The sequence below is a fragment of the Phacochoerus africanus genome, chromosome 8 (genome assembly GCF_016906955.1).
Source record: "Phacochoerus africanus isolate WHEZ1 chromosome 8, ROS_Pafr_v1, whole genome shotgun sequence".
Lineage (NCBI taxonomy): Eukaryota > Metazoa > Chordata > Mammalia > Artiodactyla > Suidae > Phacochoerus > Phacochoerus africanus.
Genome location: NC_062551.1, coordinates 59,424,331 through 59,445,833, shown reverse-complemented (window position 1 = coordinate 59,445,833; position 21,503 = coordinate 59,424,331). Strand labels below are relative to the sequence as shown.

Below are 21,503 nucleotides of genomic sequence, written 5' to 3'. Positions count from 1 at the left end.
GCCGAAACAGGGGAGGAGAACCTAGAGTCGCGTTTGCACAGAAGGTTCAATGTTCTACTTAAAGAGTGGATATTTGGGGGCGGGGGTGCTTTGGGGTCTGCTGGAGATGGGAGGGGGGCAAAGGCTTCCCCCAAGCCGGTCTTCAGCGCCCAGCTAATGAGGTACACGACATGGGGTCCTCCCATGGGGTGGTGTAACTGGCAGGAGGACATCTGGAGGAGAAGCGGGGGGCGGCCCTGGGACCATTACGGAACACACACAGGAAGCCAATAGGCAGAGATTTATTTCCACAGCCCCTGCCTCCAAAGGCCTGTCAGTCCGGGGGAGGGTGGCAGAAGGCAGCAGGATCCAGAAGTTGAGGTCCGCACCCCCAACCCCCTCCCACAATGGGAAGACCACTAGATGTGAGGGTGTCCGGGCCTCCCTGCTCAGGCCCAGCACCAGCCCGACTCCCAGCTCTAATCCCAGCCTGGGGAGCGGTGGCCGGAGGCCTGGGGCAGGCCAGCTCTTTCCCCTCCAGCCCCTCCTCCTCCGCCTCTGCCGTGGCTGGGATGCCGTCGTCATCCCACAGTGGTTCAGGCTCTGGGTCCGGAAGACACAGGGGTACCTCCATGGCCTCGGGGTGCTTGCGTTTGATATGGCGCCGCAGCGTGTTGACCTCCATGAAACGCAGCCGGCAGATGGGGCACTGGTAGGGGCGCTCCCCAGAGTGGACGCGGTGGTGGTGGGCCAGCTCGCCTGCCTCCCGGAAGCGGCGTGGGCAGAGCGGGCAGCGGAAGGGCCGAAGCCCGGCATGGATGTTGCAATGCCGCCGCAGGTGGCTGGACCGCTTGAAGGTCTTGCCGCAATCCTTGCACTCGTGCGGCTTCAGCTCTGAGTGAGAGATGCTGTGGCGCTCCAGGTCGGAGAGGTAGGGGAAGGCCCGAAGGCACACCAGGCAGAAGTGCGGGGCTTTCTTAGGGCTGGAGCTCTCAGGCCCACTCGCCACAGACCCTTCAGAGACTGTGTAGGGTACCCCCTGATCATCGATCAACAGGAGGTCACTGCCACCATCGCTGACCACTGGGGCGGTGACCCCCTGCGCCACTGGGGGCTCCTGCCCTGACTTGGGGGGGCGGCCCCGCTTGCGAGGGAGGGTGGTCTTGAGGGTCTGATTGGAGGAGGTGGCCCCCGCAGGACGTTGGCCTCGGTGGCCCTGGGGAACAGGAGGAGGTAAGGCCAGAGGTTTCTCTTCCTCCCTGGGGAAAGGCGAAGGCCACGCGTCTGGGCTGGAGGTGTCCATTGAGCGGCAGGGGGCTTGGCTCTGGAAATTGGAGCCGGGCTAAAAGGAGAGAGGGGGCAGCCATCAGTGCAGGGAGGATGTGGAGCACCCCCTGCCCCCCATCACCTCCCCATCTGGGATGAGTTTCTTGACCTGGGCATGGCTGACAATCACTTGGACACACAATCAAAGCCACGCTAGTGGGTCAACAGCAGTCAATAGCAACAGGCACTGCCTGAGTCCCACAGGCATTGTGTGGACCTCCTAAGCCCTCCCCTGGACCTAAACATTCAGGGTCAACTTGAGCCAAAAGAAAGAAAAGCTTTCAAGGGAGGGTAGAGTCCAACGGAGGGAACGGGCCAGTATTTCAGCCCTCAAAACAGAGAGCCCATCAAACCAAAAAGCCCCAGAGGCCTCAGAACTGTTTTTGCCTCTCCTGCTGACTGATGGAAGTGGGACGGGGTTGAAGACTGGAAAAAGGAAAGGGAGTGGCACCAGGTGGTATCTGCCCCCCAGCTGTGGACAAGGACATCTATCAGACCTCCAGAGGTTCTAGGTTCAATTCCTGAGTCTGTTGTTTCCTCTCCGTGTAGCCTTGGGCAAGGTGCTCCCCTCTTTGGGCCTTAGCTCGGCCTTTTGGAAAATGGTATTTCCACCCACTCACACAGACTTGCCCTAAAGATAACAACATAAAGTGCTGTGTATACAGAAGTGCTTAGGAAACGTTAGCACTTATCATCAGGGTGGGTAGCTAAGCCTCACACCAAACGTCTGAATTACGGGTAGACCACCGCGACTTTGCAAACCGGGAAACCAAGGCACAGGAAGGCCAAGTCAATTGCCCAAGCTCCCTCTGCCGGGAAGGGGCAGGGCCACGACGTGAACCAGATCTGATGGACCCCAAAGGCCTGGCGAGTGAGAAGAAATGGATCCAAGAGACGTGGGGTTCCTTAGTTGGGCATGTGACTCCAGCGCTGCCATTAACTAACAAGTGGCTTTACTTCTCCGAGCCAGTTCCCACCTCTGTAAAATGGATATGGTAGGGGTGTCAGAGGGCATATAGTAAACACCAAATAAACTACCTCCACCAACACCACTGTCAGCAGCAGAGCCTGGGACCCTGGGACCGGGGTGAAGTAAAGGGGAGGGGAGGACAGCACAGGTGCAGTTAGGATTGGGGGCTGCAGGTACCACTGCACCCCATTAGAAAAGGCACTGACTGAGGTCCGGAGAAGGGCAACCACCTTTCCGTGAGGGCTTGGACTAGAACCCGGGACTCTGGAACGATGCCCCCGACCCTCTCCCGACTCCACCCGGGTGCAGGCGCGCGCCCGTCCGCTCCGACCGCGCGGGGCGGGCCCTGCGGGGTTGGCGGCCAATGAGCGGCGTCAGGCCGCAGACGGCGAGGGCCTCCAGAAGGGGGTCTGCGCGCGCGCACCCAGGCGGGCCGGCTCCGCGGGGCGCTGGGTCGGCGCGCGCGCGCGCGCCTCAGCGGGCGCGTGAGCAGGAGCAGGTTGGGGGGCGATCCAGGAGCGCGCGGCCGGGGGCCTCCCCTCCCTCCGCTCCCCTCCCCCAGCCCGGACCCCCGCCTCTCGGGTACCTCATTTGCATGTCGCCTGGGCTCGCGAGTAGGGGCGCGGGGGCGCGGGGCCGGCGCGTGGGAAGGGGCGGGGGCGAGGGGGCCCTGCTTCTCCGCGGCGCGCGCGCGCGCGGGACTGCCCCGCCCCTCGGAGCGGACGCCGGGCGGCCCCTCCCTCCCTCCTCCCCGCCGGGCCTGCGCCCGCCAGGAACAAAAGGGACGTGCTGGGTCCTAAAGGCCGGTCGAGTCGCCGCCGGCAAGCCGCGTCTGCGCACCCGTCGCCCTCGCTGGCCCCGAGCGGGAAATTATTCCACCAACACATCCCAAACACAGAGAAATATCTTTCCCCCCACAAAACACCAAACCGGGTGACCCAATCAAAGAAAGGTACCGAAAGGACGAGGAGCGGGGAAATGGCCGCTCGCTCCCGTAATTAACATGGCGCCCTATGGGCTTCAAAGCCCACTGGAAGGCTAAGCACAAGATGGAGCCTGCGCTTTCCTCCTATCTCTGTCGCAGTCGGCGAACTTCTATTTCTCTCTTCTCCTGAGGCAACGCTACATCATACCTAGGAAGAGCCTGAGGTTGCTAAGAGGGAATCAAATCTGCCCTCATCTATGTTAACACCTGCTAGCGTCGACACCGCGGGGAGGAGGCCACCCGCGCTGAGCTTGTTGCCCTTATTCTGTATGGCGCTGAGAAGAGCCTAAGCCCCGCCCCCTCGCCATGCCCTCACCCAAGATGGCGCCACCCTGGCTTCTCTAACCTCCAGTGGCTGGGAAAGGGACGGGAAAAAGGGAGAAGGGAGGGCGGTGGGGAGGAGGGAAACCAAGAAGGCGGGAGAAAGGGGGAGTGCGGGGGAGAAGGGAGCCCAGGCGGAAGTCGAGGGGCCCCCCGGGTGGAAGTGACGCTGCCCCCGCTGCCCAAAATGTCGGCGCCCAGAGGGAGGTGTAAGTAATTAAAGAGGAAAGCCGACTGACTTTCTCGGCCTCCCGGGGCCGCCTCAGGGCTCCAGAACCCCTGCTCCGAATGAGCGAGGTGGACTCGCCCGCCTGCGGGTCTAGCTTGACCTGCCCCCGCCCCGGGTGCCCGGGGCTGCACCTTTTAGGGACAGGGGGGAGGGGCACAAAAGGTTGGCTCTCGGGACCTGGGTCCTGGAGCGGACTGGGGAGGGGGGGGCCCAACCCCAAGGGCGACTGGGTGGGGAGGAGGCGGGGCTTAGTGGTGGCTGGGGCGGAGCAACGACTAGGAGGAGCCTCGGCGGGCGTGGTATAGTGTTGAAGTGGGCGGGGCTATAGTGTAAATGGGAGGAGCGTAGGCAAAGGGGTGCGGTTTGACAAAGGGGCGTGGCTCAGCAATAATAGGAGGAGGTCGAAGAGCCGTAATCTGGGCAGAGCTGGGTAATGGGTTTCAGTGTGGATGTGGGAAGAGCTTATAGAGAAGGGGCGGAATTTGTTTAGGCAAGTTTTTTTCAGCAAATGGTGGGCATAGTAAAGAGGTTGGGGTTTAAGAGTGTGATTTGGGGCTCGTTAGCGGAAATAGCACGTCTTTATAATGCAGGTAAAAAGTCTTCGGATGGGGAGGGTCTCTGAAAGGACTGAGAAGGCAAGAGAGGTAGATTGGAGGGAGGGTCTTGGAAAGGATGGGGCCTGCTTCAAGGCTGAGTTTAAAGGACAAATTGAAAGGGGTCTAGGAGGATCTTGGTGGGGAAGAGATGGCGGGACTTCAAGAGGACCTTGGAGGAACTTAGCAGACACTAGTAATGAAAACAGCTTACCTGTTGAGTCTGTTGTGCGCAGGCCTAAGTGAGCACGCAGCACGCTTGGCCACAATTTTGCTTAGATCTCATTACCACTAGAAGAGGTAGGTCCTCCTCTTATCCCTATTTCGCAGATGAAGGAATCAGTTGGGTTTATTCAAGTTTCCAGGACTAGTTATCTTCGCCCTGGAAGGCTGACTCTAGTGCGCTTAGCTCCAAATCTTTGTGCTTTCCTTGGCTAAGAATGGGAGTCTTCGTCTGAAGGTGACTCTCATCTTCAAAGAAGAGTGGGAGTGGCTCTCGGAGGGGAAGGGGCTTGTCCAGGAATACAAGCGGCTTCCCGAAAACGGGGGGACTTTGGAAGAAGTAGGCGGGACCCGAACATGAGTGGGCGGGGCTTAGAGCGGAGCGGGAGTCCCTTCTCAAAGTGGGGACAGGCTTAACACTCCGTGGCTTAGAAGGGATTAGAAAGATTGGCAGCGGAGTGGGGGAAGGGTTTGCAGGAGAGTGGGAGGGGCTTAAAGAAGAGTGGGTGTGGTTAGAGTGGGCGGGCGGGGCTTGGACGGTAGTGGGCGGGGCTCCCAGGTACTGGTGGCAGGTGTGTCCAAAGATTGCGGAGGCTGATGGGGAGGTGACTCCCTCACCCCCCTCCATGTCTCCCTGCTTCAGAGAGAGCCCCCACCCTCCACTGCCCTCGCGCCACACCACCATGGATGACGCCCCGCTGCCAGCGCCCCAGGTCCCCGCCCCGGCCCCGGCCCCGGCTCCTCCCGCTGCTGCTCCCCGCGTCCCGTTTCACTGCAGTGAGTGTGGCAAGAGCTTCCGCTACCGCTCCGACCTGCGGCGCCACTTCGCCCGGCACACTGCGCTCAAACCCCACGCGTGTCCGCGCTGCGGCAAGGGCTTCAAGCACAGCTTCAACCTGGCCAACCACCTGCGCTCGCACACCGGCGAGCGGCCTTACCGCTGCTCCGCCTGCCCCAAGGGGTTCCGAGACTCCACGGGCCTGCTGCACCACCAGGTGAGTCCTGCTGGCCGCCCTGGGCTGGACTCACCCTTGGAGGCCCTGGGACCCACTCGGAGCACCAGACAGCTGGCCCAAGGCTCACTCACCTATCTCTTGCCTTAGGAAAATTTCTCTCTCCCTCCCTCCCCATCAAAGCACCCTGACCAGTCAAAGCATGAGGTGCTTCTCTTTCAGTCACCACCCAACCCAGGAATTAAAACAGTCGTAGTAAATTTGCCTCACCCGCTCTCCCATGCCCCTGCTCGAATGCCAGCATCTGCAACTTTGTGTTTATCATTCCCTTATGGTTTTTAAAGGTAGATTGACTGTGTAGGTACTTAATTCCTTTGCTCAGCACTTATCTCCTGGATATTTTCCCTGTTCCCAATACCCGGGTTGCCAAAGTGAAATCAATGAAGTCTGTGGCTTTGGAAAACTTAAATTCCACTGAAAGTGGACCAGAGCCATGTAGACAGTCAGCAAGAAAGCAAATACAGGAGTTCCCTGGTGGCCTAGCAGTTACGGATTTGGCGTTGTCACTGCTGTGGCTTGGGTTGCTGCTGTGGCATGGCTGTTTGATGCCTGGCCAGGGAGCCTCCCCATGTCATGGGCATGGCTTTCAAAAAGCAAGCAAGCAAACAAGCAAACACGTAGCTGAGGGTGATCTGGGAAGGGAGACGTGTCCAGAAAGAAGTTAGAACAACAGCAGTAATAACCATCTGATCTGTAGGAGTAAAGACGGGAGAGCTATGGGCTACCAGACAAGACAGGGCAGGACAGGGCAGGGTGATATTTGAGCTGTGATCTGACGTATGAGCCAGAAACCATCATGGGAACAGCCTTCCAGGCAGAGGGAATAGCCCGTGCAAAGGTCCTGAGTCTGGAGGGACCAAAGACATGCCAGCTGGCCCCAAGCAGAGAATAAGAACGAGAGGGTTGAAGCTACATCTTGGTCCTGTGGGCCTGGCAGGGAGCCTCCTCCCGATCCCTCTCAGAGGCCAAGAATCTGCCCTGCGGGCTGGACTCTCAGCCCTGATACCAGGCTCTTTCTCCTGCCCTCCCAGGTCGTCCACACTGGTGAGAAGCCCTACTGCTGTCTGGTCTGCGAGCTCCGCTTCTCCTCACGCTCCAGCCTGGGCCGCCACCTCAAGCGCCAGCACCGAGGGGTGCTCCCGACACCCCTGCAGCCCGGCCCAGGCCTGCCCGCCCTGAGTGCTCCCTGCTCCGTCTGCTGCAACGTGGGGCCCTGCTCGGTGTGCGGGGGCGGGGGAGCCGGTGGCGGAGAAGGCCCAGATGGGACAGGCGCAGGCCCGGGGAGCTGGGGTCTGGCGGAGGCGGCAGCCGCAGCCGCGGCCTCCCTGCCCCCGTTTGCGTGCGGTGCCTGCGCGCGACGCTTCGATCAGGGCCGCGAGCTGGCAGCCCACTGGGCTGCGCACACCGACGTGAAGCCCTTCAAGTGCCCGCGCTGCGAGCGCGACTTCAACGCCCCCGCGCTGCTGGAGCGGCACAAGCTGACGCACGACCTTCAGGGGCCCGGCGCGCCCCCAGCGCAGGCCTGGGCGGCGGGGGCAGGCGCCGGGTCCGAGACGGCTGGCGAGGGTGGCACGGCGGAGGCGGGCGACGCTCAGCCGGCCTGGGACGGCGGGCTGCTCCTGGGCCGCGGCGGGGGCGCCGTGCCCGAGCTGGGGGGGCTGCTCCCTGAGAGCGGCGGGGACGCGCCCGCGGCCGCGGCCGCGGCCGAGCCGTCGGAAGACACCCTGTACCAGTGCGACTGCGGGACCTTCTTCGCGTCCGCCGCGGCGCTGGCCAGCCACCTGGAGGCGCACTCGGGCCCCGCGACCTACGGCTGCGGCCACTGCGGGGCCCTGTACGCCGCCCTGGCCGCCCTGGAGGAGCACCGGCGCGCCAGCCACGGCGAGGGCGGCGGCGCGGAGTCGACGGCGCCGGCCCCGGAGGGGGAGCCCGCGTCTGGGGAGCCCGCGGCCGCCTCCGGCCGCGGCAAGAAGATCTTTGGCTGCTCCGAGTGCGAGAAGCTGTTCCGCTCGCCGCGGGACCTGGAGCGGCACGTGCTGGTGCACACAGGCGAGAAGCCGTTCCCGTGCCTGGAGTGCGGCAAGTTCTTCCGCCACGAGTGCTACCTCAAGCGCCACCGGCTGCTCCACGGCACCGAGCGGCCCTTCCCCTGCCACATCTGCGGCAAGGGCTTCATCACGCTCAGCAACCTCTCCAGGCACCTGAAGCTGCACCGGGGCATGGACTGACATGGCCAGGCGGCGCGCCCCTCCATCCGACCACCCCTACCAGGGTCTGGCCTCAGGGCCCAGGGGCCAGGGGACCTAGGGACCGCAAGGGAGGCCCTGGCCCTCCACATCCAGACCCGGGCCCCGAGATGAGGGGACCCTGGCTGGAGAGATGGGGCCACCGAACGTCCCCAGGCCCCTGAGCTAAGGGGCAGCAAATAAATGGAGAGATGTCTCAGCTCGAGGGTCCCAGATCTATGGAGAGGCTCCTGAACGCGAGGCTCCTGGGACACGTGCTGAGCACCCCTCAATCAGTAGGCTCCTAAGCCATGGGGCCCTAGGCATGAGACATGGGTCTCCCTACGTACTTCTCATCTTGAGGCCCTAATAATAAAAGATGGGCACCCCTCCCCCGAGGGAAGACTGCCCCTCTCCCTAAGAGCCATCATTCCAACGACCTTAATCTGGAGAAAAGTGGGGGAACCATGTCCCCGGATTTCCCTGGATTCCCTCCAAACGCTACCCACCAGAATTCCTGTTTCCCCCACCCCCCCATAATGACTATAGCCGGAATCTGCCTCCCCCCCCAACTTCATTCCCTTTGCAGAAAGAGGACCAGGGTAGTTGCCCCCTGCCCTCAACCCCTTCCCCAATTAGGTCTCCCTCCCCTACTGCCGAATGGATCGATCCTAATGATCTTGCCCAACTCCCCCCCCCAACTAGAATAGGCTGGTTCAAAATCCCCCTGCCCAGTAGAATGGACTGGTCCAGGTACACATACTCCCACCTCCTGTCCACTGGAAAGGGCTGGTCGGGGTTGCAGCCTGCACCCCACCCTCCTAGAGTGAATAAGGCAGACACTCCTCCCCCTCCTCTGGTGTGTGGGCCAGTACGCATCATTGCCCGTTCTGTGAACTCATGAGTGGGAGGTGGTGGACATCCAGGTATCCCTCCCGCTCAGCTGTAGCACCTGTTGGTCTTTCTCTCCATCTCTGTCAGCTTGTCAGTCTCTGTGTTCCTCCCAGCCCCAAGGGGAAGGGGGGTTGGCTAGGGGAACTCCCCCCGTGAGCCTCGACCTCGCCCCCTCGTCCCACTCCCCATTGTCTCCCGGACCCCAATAAACCTCGTCCTGTCAGCCACTGCCGTCTCATTTTCTGGTCCTTGGCTCTAGGGAGGGGGGTTCCTCCCTCCCTCCCTGACGTAGGACAGGCCTCCTACATAGAGACAGCGCCTTCCTCCCTTCCGAGAAGTTTTCAACCCTTTACACAGTGCTTACCGCTTTTAATATCAGAGATGGTTTAGACATCACCCAAATGGAAGCCCTGCCCTTAAACACAAGATCCACTCCCAACCATAGGACCAGAAATGACTAATCCCATGGGACATGCCCCCTAAAAACCAAACTGTCTCTCTACAGCCAAGTCCTGCCTCTAGGAGGAGACCCAGCCCCTGAGACACTGTCTCCCAGGCAACCAAATTTGTACCTTAGCCAGCTACCTCCTGCCCCTAGATTAGGCTCCGCCCATCTGAGAATGGGCGGTCCCTTCAGATGTCTCCTACCAGCTAGATGTCTTCCCTATAGAGAGAACCGGAACCGGCTCTGGAGATCCAACAGTGAACAAAATACGTCGTTAAGAAAACTGTGGCTAGACTGTGCCACCTTAGGTGGGGTGGCCCGGCAGGGGTAGAGGGGGGCTTCTTTGCAGAGCTGGCATTTGATCTGAGGCCAGAGGCAAGTGAGGAGGGGCTGGCGGGGTGGGCTCGTGGATGGATCCGGGACGGGAGTGAGCACAAGACAGGGTGGGTGAGATGAGTACAGAGGTAAACAGGGTGGCACTCACCTTGGTGGCCAAGAGAGCCATTGGATTGTGCTTTGTGGGCAATGGCAAGCACGATTTTAAGTGTGAAGGGAAGTGAGGACGCTCTCAATTTCCAAGGGTTCCCCTTGGCTGCTGAGTGGACGAGGGCCTGGAGGGGCAGAGTGAAGGCTACTGCAGTCCCCCAGGGGAGAGGGCTGGGGGCCGGGAGCAGAGGGATAGACAGAAAGAGGTGGGCTCCAGATGAATTCTGGAGGCGGAATGCACCAGCGTGCATTGTGCGTGTGCGTGTGCAAGGGAAAAGGAGGAGTCAGGAAGGACTGGCTATGTGGTAGCTCTTTGTATTAAGACCAGAAAACGGAGAGAGAACAAGCCGGGGTGGAGGCTGGAGGGATTAAGAGTTCTGAGCATCTTAAGTTGGAGGCGCTTGAGAGATGAGCAGGCTCTAATAAGGCTGAAGCTGTGCACGTTCCACGGACAGGCACGAACCCTAGAGAAGCTCGTGTTCACCCGCCCCAGGAGCTGCTTATAAGAACATTCACGGCAGAAAAATATACGGCCCTGAACTCAGCACAATGGACATGTCCATTGCTAAGGTCTGAGCGTTGGTGTCTCCCCACCACAAATCATTTGTCAGACTCCTCATGCCTAATGTGATGGTATTTGGAGGTGGAGCCTTTGGAAGATGCTTAAGTCATGAGGGTGGAGCCCCCATGAATGTAATTAGTGCCTTTAAAGAAGAAGCACCAGAGGGATCCCTAGCCCCTGCCACCAGGAGGACACAGCAAAAACGCCTATGGCTATCAACCAGGAATAGGGGCCTCACCAGAAGATGACCATGCTGGCATCTTGATCTGGGACATCCCAACTTCCAGAACTGAAAGCAATAAATTTCTGTTGTGTATAAGCCCTCCAGTCTGTGGGTCTTTTTTTTTTTTTTTTGCTTTTTAGGGCCACACCTGCAGCATATGGAAGTTCCCAGGCTAGGGGCTGAATCAGAGCTGCAGCTGCCGGCCTATGCTAGAGCCTACACCACAGCCACAGCAATGCCAGATCCGAGCCACATCTGTGTCCTACACCACAGCTCACGGCAATACCAGACCCTTAACCCACTGACTGAGGCCAGGGATCGAACTCACATCTCCGTGGATACTATTCTGATTCATAACCTGCTGAGACACAATGGGAACTCTGATTTGGGGGGGGGGGTTGTTTGTTTGTTTTGTTTTTTGTATTGTCTTTTCCTTTTTAGGACCGTGCCTGCAGTATGCGGAAGTTCCCGTGCTGGTTGAGTTGGAGCTGCAGCTGCTGGCAGACACAGCCACAGCAACGCCAGATCCGAGCCAGTCTGTAATGTTTTGTTCTATCAGACCAAAAGGATTAAGACATTCATCAACAACAGAATGGATCGTAACGTATGATTAATAAAGTATGCTGTGGAATACAGCAAGAGAATAAACGAGTACAGATACACACTATTATATGAATGACAGATACAAAGAAGCCAGATACAAGCAACCAGATGCACGGGGTACCATTTCCTTTCCGTAACATTCAAAAGCAAGCAAAACTAGGAGTTCCCGTGGTGGCGCAGTGGTTAACGAATCCGACTAGGAACCATGAGGTTGCGGGTTCGGTCCCTGCCCCTGCTCAGTGGGTTAGCGATCCGGCGTTGCCGTGAGCTGTGGTGTAGGTCGCAGACGCGGCTCGGATCCTGCGTTGCTGTGGCTCTGGTGTAGGCCAGTGGCTACAGCTCCGATTGGACCCCTAGCCTGGGAACCTCCATATGCTGCGGGAGTGGCCCAAAGAAATAGCAAAAAAAAAAAAAAAAAAGACAAAAGCAAGCAAAACTAAATTGTCAAATTATTGAGGATGCGTTGTGGGTGCGAGAAGAGCAGGGAAAACATTTTTTCCATGAAACTCGGAACGGTGGGTTTGGAGGGGTTGAACTCGGGATGGGACATTGCAGAAACGTCTATGGGTTCTGCGGTGGTCGCCAACATTCCATTTTTTTCTTTCTTTCTTTCTTTCTTTTTTTTTCTTTTCTTTTTTCTTTTTTTTTTTTTTTTTGTCTTTTTGCCTTTTCTTGAGCCGCTCCCACGGCATACGGAGGTTCCCAGGCTAAGGGTCTAATCAGAGCTATAGCTGCTGCCCTACACCACAGCCACAGCAACGCAGGATCTGAGCCGCATCTGTAACCCACACCACAGATCACCGCAGCGCCAGATCCTTAACACACGGAGCAAGGCCATGGATCGAACCCACAACCTCATGGTTCCTAGTCGGATTCGTTAACCACTGTGCCACGACGGGAACTCCAACATTCCATTTCTTAATCTGGTGATTCTTTTGTAATTATGTGTTAAACTGTGCGTTTATACCGTGCCCTTTTAATCTGTACATCTTATATTTCACAAGGAAAAAGGGCGTTAAGTTTAAGAGAAGGAGAAGGAAGACTTCGGCATTCAACGCCAGCATTTTTTGCTTGGAGATCCACAATTGTCGTTTGACGAGGCTCTATGTCGGCCCCTAGGAATCCTCAACCTTAGAAATAGTCCTTTCCACTCGGCCACTACTGCTCAGGATGGGGAAATCAGACGGGGTTAAAAAAAAAAAAAAAAAGAAAAGAAAGAAAAAGAAAAAAATCCTCTGCCTTGGAGAAACAAGACCCGCCTCCTTAGACAAGCCACCGCCCCCAGGGGCAGGAGCCGCCCTCAGGGATCGGGTCCCTGGAGGGCCTGGAAAAGGGCCAGGGTTGTCATGGAGATGGCCGCCTGGCGGCGGAGGAGCGAATAGGGACCTCCCGCCTCAGCTCACCTCCACCCCAATCCCTTCTCTTCTGAGACGGTAGCGAAGGGGACTAGCCCCCTTTCACGAGTGTCTCCCAGTGCCAGGTGGTGGGCTGGACCTTGTCCCCAACTCCTGAAACCGTGGCCCCATTTTATCGATGTGTTCATTGACGTTCGGGGGCCGAGGGAGCGGATTTCATCCTGGGGGCGATCTCCACCCTTTCAGAGCAGCAATCACTGGCCAGATGAGGGCGACTCCCACCTCTGTGGGTGGAGCTGACTCGCCGCGCGCGCAAGGGTGGACCGGCCTCAGGCCCTGCCCGCTCACCTGCGCTCTGCACACCCGCCACCGCAGTCTTCCTTCCAGGGTGCCCCTCATGTCTTCCCACCCTTCGTCCCTCTTTATTCACCCACAAATACTGGTCTAGATGCGAGACTTTCAGAGGAGAGAGCAATTAAACGAACAGGCGAAGCCAACCCCTGACCTCAGAGAGTTGATTTTGCAGTGGAAGGGGAAATAGGCCAAGGGGGGGAGGGTAGTCGACAAGCAGCCTAATGTTCGATTGCCCTAAGTACAGTGCTGACAATTAGGGCAGAGCAAGGACAAGAAAGAGGATGATGGGCCAGCTCTGTTAGGTAAGGTGGGCAGGACAGGTGTCCTGGGAAGAAGCAGGAACACTGTGAACATCTAGGAGACGGGCATTCCAGGCCATGAACGGCACGTGCAAAGGCCCTGAGTCCGAACGAGCGCAGAAGGCAGCGTGGCTGGCGTAGGGCGACGCAGAGGCAGAAAGGGAGGAATCAGGTCAGGGAGGCTCCAGGGTGCAGACACGCAGGGCGGGGGCTGTAGGTGAGGAAGGTGGAGAGGAAGAGGTGCGGGCCACCGGAATGGGGTTGAAGGCAGGACTGACACGATGTGGATTCCTGCATCCCAGAGGGAGGGGGCTGGAAGCGGGAGAGCCAATAAGGGGGCGGTTGAGGCGGGAATGGCAGCCAGGGGTGCAGCCCTGAGCCAATCAGCGCCAGGCCCCGCCCCCTGCCCGGGAACCTCCTGCCCAACCCGAGGCCAGCCCTGCTCAGGCCCCCATCTCTCACCTGGACCCCGGCCCCGCCGCCTCCCAGCTCCCTGCTTGGGGCTCTCCAGCATCCGGAGGGGCCTCCGCGCGAGTCCCACAGGAATGTCTCTAAAACACTAATCGGATCATGTGACTCTCCAGCCTAAAACCTTTTCAATGGCTTCTCAGTACACTCGGAATGCATCCAGCATTCAGCCTGGCCCAGGCGGCCAGACAGAGCTGCTCGAGCAGCTCTGATCGCCCTTGATGCGGCCCCAAATCTCCCTTAAGACACGATCCCCACCTCCTCCCCTGCCTACACACACACACAACATGCTGATCGCTCTGAAATTTCCTTCCCGTCACCTTCATCCCTGAATTCGTTTCATTTATTTATTTATTTATTTGGGGGGCCTCACCCAAGGCATATGGAGGTTCCCAGGCCAGGGGTCAGACCTGCAGCCGCCGGCCTACACCACAGCTACAGCAACGCCAGATCCGAGCGGCGTCTGCCACCTACACCACAGCTCACGGGGCAATGCCAGATTTTGAACCCACTGAGTGAGGCCGGGGATTGAACATGCATCCTCATGGATACTAGTCAGAGTCGTTTCCACTGAGCCACAACAGGAACTCCCGTTTCTTTTATTGCGGAAAAAAAATATTTTAAGGCTTCAAAATAGAATAAAATAATAACACATTCACATACCCGAGGTATATACTCAGAAGAACTGAAAACAGCCATTAAAACAAAAACGTGTAACAAATGTTTGTGACAGAACTGTTCACAACAGCCAAAAACTAGAAACAACCCAGCGGCCATAGGCAAATGAATACATAAAATACAGTATGCCCATACGATGGAATATTATTCAGCCATATAAAGGAATGAAAGGGCATTCCCGCTGCGGCTCAGCAGGTTAAGAACCCTACATAGTGTCTCTGAGGATGCGGGTTTCATCACTGGCCTCCTTCACTGGGTTAGGGATCTGGTGGCTGCTCAGCTGCGGCATAGGTCGAAGATGCAGCTTGGATTCGGTGCTGCTGTGTCTGTGGTGCAGGCCCTCAGCCGCAGCTCCAACTGGACCCCTCACCTGAGACCTTCCATATGCAGCAGGTGTGGCTATAAAAAGAAAAGAAGCAGGGAGTTCCCGTCGTGACGCAGTGGTTAACGAATCCGACTAGGAACCATGAGGTTGCAGGTTCGGCCCCTGGCCTTGCTCAGTGGGTTAAGGATCCGGCGTTGCCGTGAGCTGTGGTGTAGGTCGCAGACGAGGCTCGGATCCCACGTTGCTGTAGCTCTGGCGTAGGCTGGTGGCTACAGCTCCGATTCAACCCCTGGCCTGGGAACCTCCATATGCCGCAGGAGTGGCCCAAGAAATGGCAAAAAAGACAAAAATAAAATAAAATAAGCAAAAAAGGAATGAAGTGCTGACACAGGCTACTACAAGGATGGACCTCGAAAACACTAATTGAAAGAAGCCAGTCATCCGGACCATATGCTGGATGACTCAATAGCAATATCCATAGCAGACAAATCCATAGAGACAGAAAGATGATTTTTGGTTGCCAGTAGCTGGGGGGCAGGGGAGGGGGGAGAAGGGACTGGGAATGACGGATGAACGGATCTGGGTTTCCGTTTGCAGGGATGAAAATGTCTCGAAGTAGATAATGAGGATGGCTACACAACTTTGTGGATGTCCTTGGCGCCACTGAGATGCACACTTCAAATGGTGAAAATGTAATGTAACCACTAAAAAAGTGCACCCACCCCTTATATGGTCCGCCAGCTTTAAAACCTGAGATAAGCCTGACTCCTGGCATAGCCCCTCCCCCCCCAAGAGCTGCTTGCCCCTCCCTTTTCCAAGGTAACTCTTACCCCCAAATGTGGTGTTTATTGTTTCCATGGATGTGTTTAGACTTTTGCTCCATATGTATAAACCCTTAAAAATACAGTATTATGGACCAGGTGCCTTTTTTTTTTTTTTGTCTTTTTGCCATTTCTTGGGCCGCTCCCGCGGCATATGGAGGTTCCCAGGCTAGGGGTCGAATCGGAGTTGTAGCCGCCCGCCTACACCACAGCCACAGCAACGCGGGATCCGAGCCGCATCTGCAACCTACACCACAGCTCTCGGCAACGCTGGATCTTATAACCCACTGAGCAAGGCCAGGGATCGAACCCACAACATCATCGTTCCCAGTCGGATTCGCTAACCACTGAGCCATAACGGGAACCCCCCCCCAGGTGCTTTTTTAAAATTATTTATTTATTTATTTTGCTTCGTAGGGCCATATCCACAGCACATGGAGGTTCCCAGGCTAGGGAGTCAAAGCCACAGCCACAGCCACGTCTCCGACCTACTCCACAGTTCGCAGCAGCGCCAGATCCTTAATACACTGAGCGTAGCCAGGGATCGATCCCGCATCCTCATGAATGCCAGTCAGAGTCGTTTCCACTGAGCCACGACGGGAACGCTGACCAGGTGCCTTTCAACATCATGCTCCTGACCCGCTATCATTTCTCCCATTTCTTTGTGAAATGCAAAAACTTAGACTCCCTACTTGGAAACTCTCAGTATCTCACTTTCCTGCCCTGCGAAATGGGAGAATCGTGTTACTACTCCTTAATGTAAGGAGGAAAAAATATTTTTGTATTTGTAGAGTACAAGAGGAAGCTATCATATACTTTCATTTTATTTATTTCTATTATCCCTTGTTTGTTTTCCTTTACTTAGTTGGGTACAGAACATACTCCCAGGACTTCAGATTCCAAAAGCACCGAGGGACAGAGTGTAGTAAGTTTCAGTCCTAAGAGGTAGACAATGTTGCCAGTTTCTTCCCTCTCCTCCCAGTTCTCCCAGACACAACCCGCGGATAAGCGCAGATAGAGCAGACTTGAGGCTGTGCTCCTTCTGTTTCTCCTCCCGTTCAAGTTATCACTTGGAGCTTTTCCATATTTTGACACAGAGGACGTCTTCATTTTTTTTATGGATACATGTCATTCTGCTGGGTAGATTAATCGCTCAAATCCCTGACCGATGGCCAGTTAGTGAGTTTCCTGTCGTTTGCAGGGAAGCACAATACTGCAGCGATTGACTGGTACCATCTGGGGCATGTTTATGAGTAGATCTAGCCAAAGGATAAGTTCCAGAATTGCTCACTCATTAAAACTCTTCCAACTTTTACTCCCCGCCCAGCCATGTATGAAAACTTCTTTCCCATATTCTTCTTCTTCTACCTCTTTTTTTTTTTTTTTGTCTTTTTGCCTTTTCTAGGGCTGCTTCTGCAGCATATGGAGGTTCCCAGGCTAGGGGTCGAATCGGAGCTGTAGCCTCCCGCCTACACCACAGCCACAGCAACGCGGGATCCGAGCTGCGTCTGCAACCTACACCACAGCTCACAGCCACGATGGATCCTTAACCCACTGAGCGAGGCCAGGGATCAAACCCGCAACCTCATGGTTCCTAGTCGGATTCGTTAACCACTGCGCCACGAGAGGAACTCCTCTTTCCCATATTCTGGTCAACAGTGTTTAGCATGGATTTCACGTGAATGATCAGCATTAAGCTGCAGGTATACTCCTGCAGCAGGCAAGCCTCTGCTGCTGCACATTGGGATTTGAGATATGGCCATGCGGGGACATTTCTCTCCCATTTCCATTGCTTCCCCCATTCCTCACCCTTGGCGTTCCTCCTCCAGGCTTCTGCCAAAATATCCTGTGTCCAGGAAGCTTTCAAGGAATCGCTCTTCATCTGCCTTCTCTCCTCCCCGCAATCCCACCGCATCCTGATCACTGCTTTAGAACTCACTGTCCAGAAGGGTAACTGGGTCTGTGTCTCTCTGCCTCCTTCATCAGACTGTGAGCTCCCTGAGGACAGGGTCCAAGGGCATCTGTCTTTGCCTCGGCAGCTCCAGCACCAAGGACAGAGCTAGCCCATAGTAGGTACTCAGTAAATTCTGGTGGTTTAGGATTGAGTGAATAATGTAGCGGCGTGAGGAACTGGTCTCCTAGAGTCAAGTGAGTACATGCAAGGTCTATGGCAGAGGGGGCAACGGAGGCGCAGAGACGGGGACGTGCTCAGGCAGCCACAGGGAGGCTGGAGCCAGGATCTGGTCCAGATTCCCGGTACTCTCCCTGAAGCGTCCGTCACTGCCTCATTCATCTCCTTTCCTGGCCACCCTCCCTGGCCCAGCACAGTGCCTGGCACAGACAGGACCTGATAAATGTGTATTTGTTGAAGGAATGAATGAATGTGTGTGTCTGTTTGGGAGGGGAGGGGGGCAGGACCCAGCCTCCCGGGCCCCCAGTCCCCTCCTCCCTCCCCGAGACGAGAGGACAGGCCGCCAGTCCCCTCCCCTCATGGGACCTTGGAGTCCAAGCTGCCCTCCCCCTCCGCCCCCTGGGTCCCCGCGTCCACCCTCTTCCGGCTTCCCAGCCAGTCTTTCCTCTCTCAGGCTCTGATGAAAGGCCGGGTTTCCGGGGGGACCACTTAGGCGGTGACACCGAGCCCAGCCTCCTCCACCCCCCACCCCGCACGGGGCCCTCCCTCCCCGCCACCACCGTCCGGGCTCGGCCAGCCGCAGGGAAGGAAGAAAGGAGCAAAGGAGGCGGAGGTAAGAACGGGGCGCCAGCCATCGGGGCGAACCCCAGGTCCTGGGGTCAGAAATCTGCGAGGCCTCGATGGTGGCCCCAATTATGCTGATCATGCCTGCGGGGAGCTGCAGGCTGGGCCCAGTGGGGAGATTGGGCCCCCCCCCTTGGGACCTAGGGCTCCAGATCCCCAGCAGTCTTCCTGGGGGGTCCAGGGCCTGGCCCTTAGCCTCCTTCTCCCTGGACATTTGGAGCAGCGGGGACCCCCAGGCCCCTCCTGTCCCTTGTCTCAAGGGCCCAGCCCCCTCCTCCAGCCCTCTCCCGGCTGGGACCCAGGAATCCCTACACTGCACCTACCGAAGCCCAGGTGCTGGCTCCCAGTCATCTCCCAACCCTCCCTGCCCCCAGGCCCCAACCTCAGCCCGGGAATCCGGGCCCCCAGCCCCCTCCCCACTCCCGGCCTCTCCCAGCCCCTGGCATCTGGGCACCCACACTCCATTTCCGGGCCTCCTGATTTTGAATCCCACCCACCTCTCCAGTCCCGGCACCAAAAGCTTGTTCTCAGCCCCTCCCAAACCCTTCCAGCGGGGTCCCTGGAGAAAAAGCAAGTCCCTGACTTCGTCTGCTCCTGTCCCTTCCTGCGCCTCTCTCTGCCTTGTTCCCTCTGTTCCCATCTCTCCCTCCCTCGGCCCTGCCCTGGTCCCTCTGATCTCTGTTTGCACCATGTCTGCCCACATCTCTTTGTTTTCTCTTCATCTCTGTCTCTGCTGGGTGTCCCCCCGTCCCTCTCTCCCGCTTTCTGCCTCTCACTCTGCTGTCTTTCTGTTTCTGCCGGTCTCTGCCTCTCCCCTCTGCCTTTTTCGTCCGCCACTCTCTCCCTCGGGGGCTAAGTGTCTAACCCCCTCTGCATCTCCGTCTCTCTCTCGCTGCTTGTGTCTCTGCACGCCCCCCACCTCTCCCCTTTCTCTTTGCAGGCATGGATCCGCAGCCTCCTCCACCAGCCCAGGGCAGCCCACCTCACCGGGGCCGGGGCCGGGGCCGTGGCCGCGGCCGTGGTAGAGGCCGGGGCCGTGGCAGGGGGGGCGCTGGAGCCCCTCGGGCACCCCTGCCCTGCCCCACCTGTGGCCGCCTCTTCCGCTTCCCTTACTACCTCTCCCGGCACAGGCTGAGCCACTCGGGCCTGCGGCCCCACGCCTGCCCCCTGTGCCCCAAGGCCTTCCGCCGGCCTGCCCACCTCTCGCGCCACCTGCGTGGCCACGGGCCGCAGCCCCCGCTCCGCTGCGCCGCCTGCCCCCGCACCTTCCCCGAGCCCGCCCAGCTCAGGCGTCACCTGGCCCAGGAGCACGCGGGCGGCGGGGTGGAGCTGGCCATCGAGAGGGCGGCCAAGGAGGCAGCCGAGTCCGCCTGGGGCCTGCAGGGCAAGGGTGCCGAGCAGCCCACCTCTGCTGCAGCGGGAGCCGCGGAGGAGGAGGCAGCGGTGGCGCGGCCTGAGACGTGGTCCACGGTGGAGCCGGCCACGCTGGCGGCGGCCACGAGCGTGGAGCCCCGCGAATCCGAGGAGGAGGAGGCCGAGGCCGGAGCAGCGGAGCTGAGGGCCGAGCTGGCGCTGGCGGCCGGGCGGCAGGAGGAGAAGCAGGTTCTGCTCCAGGCCGACTGGACGCTGCTGTGCCTCCGCTGCCGCGAAGCCTTCGCCACCAAGGGCGAGCTCAAAGCGCACCCGTGTCTGCGCCCCGAGGGTGAACAAGAGGGCGAAGGGGGGCCGCCGCCGCGCCCCAAGCGCCACCAGTGCTCCATCTGCCTCAAGGCCTTCGCCAGGCCCTGGTCGCTGTCCCGTCACCGGCTGGTCCACTCCACCGACCGCCCCTTCGTGTGCACGGACTGCGGCCTGGCCTTCCGCCTTGCCTCCTACCTCCGCCAGCACCGCCGAGTCCACGGCGCGCTCAGCCTCCTGGCCCCGCTGCCCACGGCGGGCAAGAAGGACGAGAAGGCAACGGGTGCACGGAACTCAGGGAAGGGGCCCGAGGGGGGCGAAGGGGCGGAGTGCGGGGCCGCCGCGGAGGGTGGAGAAGGCGGGCAGAACGGAGGGGACGCGGCCCCGGCCCGGCCCCCCGCCGGGGAGCCCCGCTTCTGGTGCCCCGAGTGCGGCAAAGGTTTCCGGCGCCGGGCGCACCTGCGGCAGCACGGGGTGACCCACTCGGGGGCGCGCCCCTTCCAGTGCGTGCGCTGCCAGCGGGAGTTCAAGCGGCTGGCCGACCTGGCCCGCCACGCGCAGGTGCACGCGGGGGGCCCGGCCCCGCACCCGTGCCCGCACTGCTCGCGGCGCTTCTCGCGCGCCTACAGCCTCCTGCGCCACCAGCGCTGCCACCGCGCCGAGCTGGAGAGGGCCGCTGCCGCGCAGCAGGCGCTCCAGGCCCAGGCCCCGCCGTCGCCCCCGCTGCCCCCGCCGCCCCCGGCCGGCCAGGAGGGAGACGGGCTCCCGCTGCCCATCGCACACATCAAGGAAGAGCCGCCCTCCCCGGGCACCCCGCCCCGGTCGCCGCCGGCACCCCCTGTCTTCCTCAGCGCCTCGTGTTTCGACAGCCAAGACCACTCAGCCTTCGAGATGGAGGAGGAAGAGATTGACAGCAAGGCTCACCTGCGGGGACTGGGCGGCCTGGCCTCCTGACCCTCACACCTGCTCTTGGCCCCTCCAGTTCGGCTCCCTGGTTTGCGAGAGGAAGGAGGGCAGTTGAGGAGAGGCGCCGCCTCTGTGTACCCACCCCTCCCCGTTCAGCCCTGGACACTAAGGGGAGGGGCTGGACCGCCCCTCCCTCCCAGTAGCCCACCCCCAGGCCCCCCCGCCCCCCAATGCTGGTTAGAAACTGCTCTTCTCCGCACACGTCTGAAGGCACAACACTGATGCACAGATGGAGCGGAGTACGTAGCCAGAGGAATGGAGACTGAGGGGGACCCCGGCCTGGCTGTCCCCACTACACACACTGGACACCGTCACCTCTTTGGAACTGCCAGGCCCTGGGGGTCCCCCGTGAGCAAAGGTCTGCCCCTGTCCCTTTGTCTGTGAATAAATGTGAGTTCGTGGAGCTGGAGAGAGTGAGGCTGTCTGTGGGGGGAGGGCTGGCTGAGGGCGTTGGGATGAGCAGGGTTTGTCCAGCAGGCCCTGAGCTGGGGTTCAGAGCAGGAAGGATGCAGGTACCCACATCAGGCCACAGGAGGCCCTCAGCCAAGCAAGACGCTCCGGAGGACAAACAGCACTGGGAGAAGACACGCTGCAATCTGCCCCCGGGGCATCTTCAGTGATCCCTGCGTGCATTCACTCATCAAGCACTGACCAGGCACAGTGCAGGCCCTGGGGATGCAGAGAAGAGCAGGCCACTCGAGGAGAAGCTGGAATCACAGACCTACACAA

The 21,503-nt window shown here is 59.0% G+C and overlaps 3 protein-coding genes across 10 annotated transcripts; 2 read left to right on the top strand and 1 right to left on the bottom strand.

Annotated features, from left to right (window-relative positions):
• Window positions 1-265: 265 nt before the first annotated feature.
• Window positions 266-3,632, bottom strand: ZNF524 (zinc finger protein 524). 7 transcript variants are annotated; one of them, XM_047790695.1, is made up of 3 exons: window positions 2,862-2,968; window positions 1,803-2,284; window positions 266-1,321 (listed from the first exon to the last, which is right to left on the bottom strand). In XM_047790695.1, exons 2-3 carry the CDS (start codon window positions 1,950-1,952, stop codon window positions 314-316), a joined length of 1,158 nt encoding a protein of 385 aa, XP_047646651.1. In that variant the 5' UTR covers window positions 1,953-2,284; window positions 2,862-2,968; the 3' UTR covers window positions 266-313. The 7 variants fall into 7 exon arrangements, with proteins under 7 accessions (XP_047646651.1, XP_047646653.1, XP_047646656.1 ...); XM_047790697.1 differs by having other exon boundaries at window positions 2,068-2,284; XM_047790700.1 differs by lacking the exons at window positions 1,803-2,284; window positions 2,862-2,968 and adding an exon at window positions 3,577-3,632.
• Window positions 3,633-3,665: 33 nt separating this feature from the next.
• On the top strand, window positions 3,666-8,984 carry FIZ1 (FLT3 interacting zinc finger 1). 2 transcript variants are annotated; one of them, XM_047790693.1, is made up of 3 exons: window positions 3,666-3,790; window positions 5,269-5,620; window positions 6,670-8,984. In XM_047790693.1, exons 2-3 carry the CDS (start codon window positions 5,309-5,311, stop codon window positions 7,864-7,866), a joined length of 1,509 nt encoding a protein of 502 aa, XP_047646649.1. In that variant the 5' UTR covers window positions 3,666-3,790; window positions 5,269-5,308; the 3' UTR covers window positions 7,867-8,984. The 2 variants fall into 2 exon arrangements, with proteins under 2 accessions (XP_047646649.1, XP_047646648.1); XM_047790692.1 differs by lacking the exon at window positions 3,666-3,790 and having other exon boundaries at window positions 4,033-5,620.
• A 9,024-nt stretch (window positions 8,985-18,008) lies between these two features.
• On the top strand, window positions 18,009-21,177 carry ZNF579 (zinc finger protein 579). The gene is made up of 2 exons (XM_047792234.1): window positions 18,009-18,120; window positions 19,072-21,177. The coding sequence occupies exon 2, from the start codon at window positions 19,074-19,076 to the stop codon at window positions 20,760-20,762; it is 1,689 nt and encodes a 562-aa protein (XP_047648190.1). The 5' UTR covers window positions 18,009-18,120; window positions 19,072-19,073; the 3' UTR covers window positions 20,763-21,177.
• Window positions 21,178-21,503: the final 326 nt, after the last annotated feature.